The sequence below is a fragment of the Bison bison genome, unplaced genomic scaffold (genome assembly GCF_000754665.1).
Source record: "Bison bison bison isolate TAMUID 2011002044 unplaced genomic scaffold, Bison_UMD1.0 scf7180017864153, whole genome shotgun sequence".
Classification (NCBI taxonomy): Eukaryota; Metazoa; Chordata; class Mammalia; order Artiodactyla; family Bovidae; genus Bison; species Bison bison.
Window position 1 is genome coordinate 2243499 of NW_011494725.1, and position 9517 is coordinate 2253015.

Sequence of the window (9517 nt, forward strand, 5' to 3'; positions counted from 1 at the left end):
GGATACTGCCGAGAGGACGGGCAGCCGGGCTTCTCGGGGGAACCACACAAAGGCGCACTGGTGCCTCACGTTTCACCTTCCCAGGGCTCCGCGTGAGAGAAGATGGTCAAAGGGACTCTGGTCGCCAGCCCGGGGACAGGAGAGAAGCTGCTTCCGATACAGATTAGGCAACAGCAGGTTGGAATGGGCGCCTCCCATGCAGAAAAGCACGCAACTTTTGTGTCTTTGAGACTGAAACCAGGCCCAAAGGGGTGGCTGGGGGCCCAGAGCGGGGCCCTAAAGGCCCATCCCTTCTGTCCTCGGTGCCCGTGGCTCTGCTCGGGGCAACCCTGGCGGCCTCGTCCTTCAGAGGAGCTCAGGGAGCCAGCTGTGGCTCAGGCTCACACAGGCCCCAGAAGAGTTTAAACAAAGTCAGAGACGGACAGGAAAACATGTCTTTCATCTCGTGTGGAACACTGTATTAATCAAATTGGTCTCCTTTTTCTACTGGTCTGGTTGAAGAAAAAAAGACTGCTTTCAAAATGAAGCTTTTCTTTTCCTAATGATTAATACAGAGAAGATTAACTTAATTTGTGCTAGACTCCAATTTAATTCAGCTATAGCTCAGAGGCCAAATCCACAGAAAAGCTAATCCAGGCTTCATGAGGAGGAGCCATTTCTTTCTTTGAGGAAAAGATGTGGAGGATCTAGAGGCTTGTATCCAACTGCCCAGGCTTCCATCGCGGGTCCTCTGAAAGGCCACAACACACATACACGGCTTCATTTCCTTATTAATTCCTGTCCTGTCATCTTTTCAGATTGATATTTCTCAATGTTGAAACACAAACACACCACACACACACACTCTCAGAACAAAAATCCTGAGCATGCAAAAAAGAAAAGAAAAAGAAGTATGCACTGGTAAAGTGTTGTGTGCCTAAGGCATCAGGTTTCCTGGAAAAGCTGTAGATTTTTGGTTTAGAAATAAGATTGCATGTGAAATAGCTGGTTTTTACATTTATTACGGTTGCGTACCCCCTCCCACTTTTTGCACTATAATCTAAACCGAGTGATCTACTGCCAACTGGCACCGATTCTCCAAACCCACGTGCGCAAGGGAAGCACGCCTGTGTGATCCTCTTTAATAGAAGACGCACCAGGGAATCTGTCTACCTCCGTTCCCCAGAAAGAACATAAGCAGAAGGGCTGCGGCTGGAGGCGGGTGGAGGCCGGGTTGGGTAGGGGGCGGGGAACGGGCCGCTCTCAGTCGGAATCCATCGTGAACAGCTGGATGTCCTGTGGGTTCCAGTAGACGCCTACTGCCGAGTTGTACACCAGGGACCAGACGTAGGGGATAAAAAACTCCTCGGGCTGCTCCTCTTCCACATATTTGAATTTCAGTTCTGGAAATTTCTGCAACAAAAACAAGATGAGGCGATCAATCTCAGAGGCCTGTGTGAGAGCAGCAGGAGTTTGTACACGGTGTGTGGGGGGCGCAGGGGGCCCATCTCCCCTGACAGGGCAGGGGGCCTGGGAGCCCTGGGCCACAGAACCAGCCTCCCGATGATCCCCTGGAGGCCGGGTGAATCCCCCGCGGGAAGGGCACACAAGTCCACCGGCCCTGGTTAGGGACATCAGTGTGCTGAGAGCAGCAGGGCCCGGACAGGTCACGAGGCGAAGTGAGAGACATCAGGCGGGAAAGCAGGCCCTGCCCAAGGCAGACAGTGTTCAAGCAGAGACTGTTGCGTGGCTGGAGTCCCGTTGGCTGCGTCTCCTTGAGACGCCTCCCCTCTCAGGGCTGAGTCACCTTGGAGGCAAGGACGTCCCCCCCCACAGCTCCTTGGCCTTGACTATGCGGGCTGGCGGCGCCCTGGACCCGGGCGGACGTGGCGGGTGGGGGCACTCCAGCCCTGCGGAGCGGGCAGCAGAGGGGAGCCTGGCTCTGCCATGCTTCCGGGCGGCCTGGCTGCACTCTGCAGTCCCGGGTGAGAAGGAAGAACACGTGCAGATTCCTGGAAGTGGCACTTTCACCGCAGTGTTTCACCAGGATTGGGCTTCTCATTTTCTAATCTTACTCCTGGTCTATTATTCTAGCCAGGGCAGGGGAAGTGATGTCCTCCCACCTCTCTGGCAGCCAAGGAGCCTGGGGTCCCCAAAGGTCCCTGGTGGGGCTGCTTCCCAGGCCAAGGTGGTATCAGCAGGAGTGGCTGCAGTTTGGTGACTGTGTCCCAGGTGGGGCGGGGACAAGGGGCAAGTGTCCCAGAAGGTCGAGGGGAGGGCTGAGAGAGAGAAGAAGGGAGATGCACACACAGAACGCATGGCCCACGAGAGCAGGGATTCGAAATTCACCGTGTTTGTGGCTGTGTCCCCTTAGAGAGTGGTCAGACACTTAACAAATGATTTGATGTATGACTCAAAGAAGCAATCAACCACATAAGGACCAGTTACGTCCCAGACACAATGGTGAATGCTTCACGTGTATTATGGTGGTCAATCTCCCTTAGTGAGTCACTCATTCATTACGCTATTGCTTGAATGTCTGCTCCTCTGCACACCAGGCAGTGTGTGCATCAGGGCCTCAGGATGCACAGTCCCTGTCCTCACAGAAGGGTCCTTCTCATGGAGCAGAGGGACAAAGAAGCGGCAGCCACAGAACAATGATAACAGAGTACAGTAAGTCCCCTACATATGAATGAGCTCTGTTTCGAGAACACGTTTGTAAGTCCAACCAAGTTAGCCTAGGTACACACCTGCCACAACTGGCTACCTAGTGCTGTGATGTAATAGATTCATGATACTTCTCAGACAAACGATATAGGACATACCCCCAACACAAAGGAAAGAGTTTTAATCTTACAGTTCAGTGCTTTGAAAGACACAGTCGTATAGCGCAGCTGGCACACAGGGGCTGGCACCGAGTGACCAGCAAGAATTACTGGCTGCAGGAGGGAGAGGAGGTGGGAGATGGCCGAGCTGAAGGATCGTCAGCAACAGGAGATGGAGGGCGAGCTGCAATTTCACTTCTGCCTGATGCTGATCGAATGCATCTCTGAAAGTTTGAAACTTGAAGGTTTGTATGTAGGGAACTTACTGTCGTAAGAAGGGAGTTCCACTACGGAAGGACTAGTGGCTACAGAGGCCTTCGGGAGGTGGAGCGGCAGCCAGGTGAAGAGGGAAGCGAGCGCCTGCTGAGGGACAGCAGGCAAGGAAGGCATGAGGCGCTTTTTGCTGGAAGCAAGAAGAGGGACAGTGGGGGAGCCAGCCCTGGGGAGCAGGCCCAGAGGGGAGGATGGAGTCGCATGAAGAGTCCTGGCCTCCACTCAAAGGTCCTTCAAAACCTTTGAAGGGTCTCAGAAGGGGGCTTGATGGGAGAGACTTTGTGCAGGGACCACTTGATCACAGAGTGGAGAACTAGAGGGCACTGGAGGGGACAAGGCCTGGTCCAGGTGAAGGGCAAATGAGCCTGAACTAAAATGAGTTAAAAATTTGTAAACAAAAAGTGAGGGTGTCGGGGGAGGGGTGGTGGTGGTAGGTGGTGGGTTAGGGGCTAAGAGGGGGGAGGGAGTAAGGGAGTGACACACACGGAGTTCCCTGGTGGCTCAGACAGCAAAGAATCTGCCTGCAATGTTGGAGACTTGGGTTTGATCCCTGGGTTGGGAAAAGCCCCTGATGGCTACCCACTCCAGTATTCTTGCCTGGAGAACCCCAAGGACAGAGGAGCCTGTTGGGCTAAAGTCCATGGGGTCACAAAGAATTGGACACGACTGAACGACTAACATTTTCACTTTTTCACTTTCACACAGAGTTAGAGATTTTTCAGATAACCTGTGCAGTGATTAAGACTAAACATCTAAATACTGGATCCTCAGAGTTCCAGAATGATGACTGTGGTGGGGGGGCGGTTAAGCAGGAAATGCTTTGTGGCAAGTAGAGTTTTGAGTTAAATTTTAGTAAAATGTATAGGAAATCATGGAAACGAGGGTCCTCTGGTCATGGCTGTTACCTCAGCATACCACGATGGCACAGTCCCCATCTGTTATAGCTTTAATGGAAACCAACTTTATTCTACGGCTCCCAGGGCATCAGTAAATACAGTCTATACACAAATGGGATTTATAAGCGGCCCAGACTTCAGCCCTACCTACCGCTATATCCGCCCTCATACATTTTATCCCATACTGTGCAAAATGATTCAGGTTTAATGCAAACCCAGGCCTTTCAGGGCACCACTGTTTCAGAATCAGTTCTCTCCTCTCCTCAGTGCAGGCTAACGGTCTCGGTGTGCGCTGAGGGCCGTGTTGGTTCTGGTGCACGGGGACAACTTCTTCCGCTGGGCTCCGGGGGCCAGTCTGGTAGACAAAGCACGAGCAGCAGGGGACGCGGCACTACTTCTGGCACTAACTGGTCTGACTGGAATTCAGTCAGTCCCCCGGCTTTCCATCCTGCGGGATTCCTCCCACCCTGGGCCCACAGTCTCTGGGCGTGCCACAGATGCTCAGCAGCTGGGTGGTCTCTGGGGAGCGGGCATCCTCGATGAGCCTCCTCACGTGCTCTGCGTCGCTTCTGGCCTGGCACGGAGTTCTCAGGTATGGGGACAGGGTTCGTGGAGGTGGCAAAAGGTCTTTGTCATGGAACCGGGTGTTTTATAGGTAGCAGCACAATGATCTTCTTTTCCATGAAAAACCTGCATCTGTAGCAACAGGGTGCACTGAGCGGCTGCCACCAACCGAGCACTCCCTGAGCACCAGGCTGGTCTAGAAGCTCCCCTGACATGTCGTGGTCAGTCACCACGGTGTCCTGGCGAGGCCCACGTGGCCAACTCCACAGACGAAAGGTGAGGTGGGGCCTGGAGCAGCTGATTGGCCCGTTTCAGGTTACACAGCATGTGGGGAGGAGTCAGGACTGGAGTCTGGGTCTGACTTGGTGGGAAAGTCTGACAAGAGATCCCACAGTCAGCCAACTGCTCTGTCCCAGATCCAGTTCTCCAAGGCTCCAGGGGCCCTTTCACTGTATGGATAGAGCCTAGCATACACACTGCTGGTCCTGAAAGACATGACCAACCCCACAGTGATGTCAGGCATCAAAAAAGTGGGGCTTCCCTGGTGGTCCAGTGGTTAAGAATCCACCTTGCAATGCAGGGGACACTGGTTCAGTCCCTGGTCCGGGAAGCTCCCCATGCCTCGGAGCACGTAAGTTCGAGAGCTACAACTACTGAGTCCAAGTGCAGCCCCCACTGCAGCCTGCACACCTAGAGAAGCCGCCGCGATGAGAGGCCCACAGGCCTCAACAGGAAGACAGCTCCCACTCTCTGAAACTAGAGAAAGCCCCCACACAGCAGTGAAGACCTAGCACAGCCAAAAAAAAAAAAAAAAAGAACCAAGAAAGTATGGTGGACTGTGTGTGTGAAGAAGAAATAAGCTTCACCCTCTAATAATGAGGATGCAAGTCCTAGCTCTCGGAGTGGCCTCAGCTCTAGAAAACCTTTAACACTGTCTTGGAGGGGAGGGAGTGGGCCGGGGGCTCAGAGGTGGCGGCTTGAAACCTGCCCCCCAACACAGCAATGTCTCTTTCAGCTGGAATAATAGCATCCCACATTTTCAAGTGGGAATGTCACCAATACGACGCATTTCTGGTTGTTAGTGACAAAAATGACTAAAAGACGTGAAGCCTTTTCTCCATCAAGTGACTATTCAGGGGTTTTCCTATGAAGGCAGGCCTCAGGAAAGGACATGAGGCAGCTTACCCGAGACCGCTTTCTGTCCCTCCAGGGAGGGTGGGATGGAAATAAAATGAGCAAACTGCTTTCTCAAGAATTCCCTCCAATTAAATAAAAGAAACTTAGGCAAGAGCTGCTCAGTGGGATGGCACTGCATTCATGCGCTGGCACCAAGTCTACTTGCCCTCATGGTTTTGGGGAAACTCTGACGACTCTTGCGTTAGGACGAGTCATGAGTCAAACGTTGCCTTTAGGTCACACGCAGCTGGGCCAGATCCAGGAAAAGGCCATCAGGAGAAGCGCCTGGCACCCCCCACAGCTTCCCTTTCTAACACCTGGTAGAAACGAAGCTGAAAATGCCTTGCTTTTATTTTTGCGCGAGTTTACTTCAAAATAATCCATCTCACTCTGGAGAGAGTAGTATACAAAACCTGCATGTAGGATAATACCCAGGTGAATATCCATAGATAATAGTACATAAAAGTAATATGAAATACTATAAAGCTTACTTGACAATAGCAGACATGTATTTCATTACAAAGTTTTTCAAGCTGATCAATGATTATACAAGTTCTCCATCAAAGCTTAATCAATTCTGAGATTATGGATAACATTTATAGCTACCGTAACTGATTACCTATTACATGGCAGGCATGTTCAAACACATGACATATAGTTACTCATTTAATCTTTGAAGTAACTAGAAAAAGCATCTGAAAAACAGGCACATGATCTGAGTTCTAGCCCCAGCTTTTCCCATCCATCCATCCATCCATCCATTTATTCAGCAAAACTTCCTGAGAGCCTACTGTGTAGCAAGCACAGTACTAATAACATAGCTGTAAATAAGATGTGCATAATTTCAGCATTTAAGAGCTAAGAGTCCACTCATGATTAGCCAGGTGACTTGGGAAAAGTCTTGTATCCTCATTCCGACTTAGGCTCTTAAAAGATAAGAGTTTACTCTACTCTGAGATTTTGAATTTAACCATTCTGTTTACTTCACATAAATGAGATTAAGTGCCTAATACAGATGAAGCACTCAATAAATGTTGGCTATTATTACTGACATTAAAGTGACATGCAAATGTAAGGTATTTAAAATGCTCTTATTTTAGAACTTTTAGTAAGAAAATTCAAAGTCTAGAAATACCACCTTTGGCCTTGTCCTAAGCCCATTTCTCATATTTTACCCACGTGGACATTTCTAGCCTGGCAACCCCATTTCCTGACTGTTAATACTAATAGAAACGTAAAGAACCTGAGCCTTCCCACATAAAAACCTGGGAAATGCACTGACAAATGGCTTAAAAGCGACAGACTTCTCTTCATTAACGTTTTTAAAGAACAAAGTTTGGTCACAGCAAAGGTAGGTTCTGAAGAATGGCCTTCTGTCTGTCTGGATCCTCACTTGTTGAATCGAGAGCTGTATAAACAAATGCATGCCTTCCTGTCTGTGCATGTCCCTGTGCTGCAGCTAGTTAGCCGGAAGGGAGGTGGGGCTTGGCTCTGAGGGGAGTTTAGAGCCATCCTGATGAGAAGAGAGGGGTCACCTTGAAGCTATATTTGACATCAGTCTCCCTGGATAATTCTGTGGCAAACGCAACAACCTCCAACAGGGGTGTGGCGTCTAGCTCCGAGAGGACATGGCTGGAGAAGCTGCGGTGGCCAGGAGTGGGGACGCCAGGCCTCCTGTTAGCTCACAGAGCCCACCCAGCAGGGGCGCTCTGAGGAAGGGACACACCGAGGGTGCCCAGGGCCCAGGGTCGTGGGTCACTTCACCCATGACTACCCACTAACCAGCAGCACCTCTCAGCTCGTTGGCTGGTCTCCTTCACAGCCATCGGGGTTGAGCTTGCATATGTGTTCGTTCACTTGGGTGCCATCTGTTCCCCTCCAGAACGCAGGCCGCAGGGAGGCAGGGCCCTCCCTAAGACGACAGCATCTAGCACGCCACTGACAACGAGGACACGTTTGCTGAACAACGAATTAAATGAACGGGTGCATGCCTTCAACTCTACACATAACCCTGTGACATACGACTATTAACTATGTTGAATGGATAAGACAACCAAGGCTCAAAAGGACAAATAAGATGCCAAAGAGGACAGAGCTAGGAAGTGGAGGAGCTGGAGGCCAAACAAAACTACACCTCTCCCCTGAGCGCCCCTCAGAGTCGATAGGGACCCAGCTGTGCGTTTGTTTAAAATGTCTACATCCCACACGGACGGGGCGTTTTCACGTCTCTCTAGTAATGATAAAGAACCTCAAGCATTTCTTCCGCATTCCCAGCCGCTAAGTCACTAGCCCTCTGTGCTTGAGCATCCTCACGGGAGTGGACGGGACTGCTCCCCAGCTCTGGAGCCCAGGTGGCCCGGGGCTGGGGGTCAGGAGGCGTCGGCCCTCTCCTGGCTCGGCCACTGGCAGGCTGAGCCGCATGGGGCAAGTCACAGCGTTTCTGCAGGACTCAGTTCTCTCGCCTTGTAGAAAATGAAGGGCCCTGGGCTTCTTCTGAGTCTCCTGGGTGTGACTGTATGAGATGACCCCAGTAAGGGCTCCACTTTGGGATTCTCTGCATGCCCCCCAGGCTCTGCTGGGTCCACCTGGAGAAAAGGGCTGGATGAGTTGGGTTGAGGGACAGCCCTCAAGTCAAGCACTTGCAGGCTGCCACTCAGCCAGGCATCACCTGGGGGCAGTCTCAGCGGAGAGGGTCAATATCTGAAGGTTCCTGAGCTGTCCTGGGGGCTGACAACAGTTGGGTTTTAAAGGCTAAGACTCCCCAAATGCTTAACAATCAAGACACACATGAGGCTGTGGTTGGCCTGCTGAGGTCTGAGAGCTCGTGGCTAAGTGGGCTGAGGTCCCAGGCGTGGCTGCTTCCATGGAGTGTGTGCCACTGGACACAGGGCAACCTAGAGAGCAAGCAGAGACAGAGGGGCACGGACACATTTCTGTTACTAGCAAAACCCAAACACTGCAGACAGTACACATTCACGGCCCTCGAGTTCTAGTACCAGCTCTTCCCTCCTCAAGGGAACAAGTGGGCTGAGGGTTATTTGCTTGAAATTTTTCACCAGCACTTAAAAGGTTCAGAAAGGGGGGATAAAGCATAAACAGTAAGAAAAACAGAGCATTTTCTCCAGGATTGGCTATAACAAAACAAACGTAACAAAGCACAAGGTAAAAAGCTTTCTCTTTCCTGCAATGAGTTGTTTTTAAGACAGTGTACTGGGAAGATTTTAAAAGGGCGAATAATAGGCATAAATCATAAGAGTTTGGAAAACACCATTCAGTCAGTCTGACTGAATGGGAGCACAGCCTCTGCATAACGAACCCTGTCCAAGGAGCACCGAATTTGACACCCTTCCCAACGTCTCCCTGTCTATTGAGTCGGAGAGCGAGCCCACCTGGGTTGAGACTGAAACAGACATTCTTAAAAAAATGTGCTCCTCTAAAAGAGATCTGTAGATGGTGATTGCAGCCATGAAATCAAAAGACGCTTACTCCTTGGAAGGAAAGTTATGACCAACCTAGATAGCATATTCAAAAGCAGAGACATTACTTTGCCAACAAAGGTCCGTCTAGTCAAGGCTATGGTTTTTCCAGTGGTCATGTATGGATGTGAGAGTTGGACTGTGAAGAAGGCTGAGTGCCGAAGAATTGATGCTTTTGAATTGTGGTATTGGAGAAGACTCTTGAGAGTCCCTTGGACTGCAAGGAGATCCAACCAGTCCATTCTGAAGGAGATCAGCCCTGGGTGTTCTTTGGAAGGACTGATGCTAAAGCTGAAACTCCAGTACTTTGGCCACCTGATGCAAAGAG

General features: G+C 50.8%; 1 protein-coding gene across 1 annotated transcript in view; it reads right to left on the reverse strand.

Annotated features, from left to right (window-relative positions):
* Window positions 1–6: 6 nt before the first annotated feature.
* Window positions 7–9517, reverse strand: part of DYM (dymeclin) — a 327946-nt gene continuing 318435 nt past the window's right edge. The window contains exon 12 of the mRNA XM_010840966.1: window positions 7–1392. Within this exon, the coding sequence (XP_010839268.1) occupies window positions 1243–1392 (150 nt within the window). The 3' untranslated portion in view covers window positions 7–1242. The remainder of the gene's footprint in view (window positions 1393–9517) is intronic.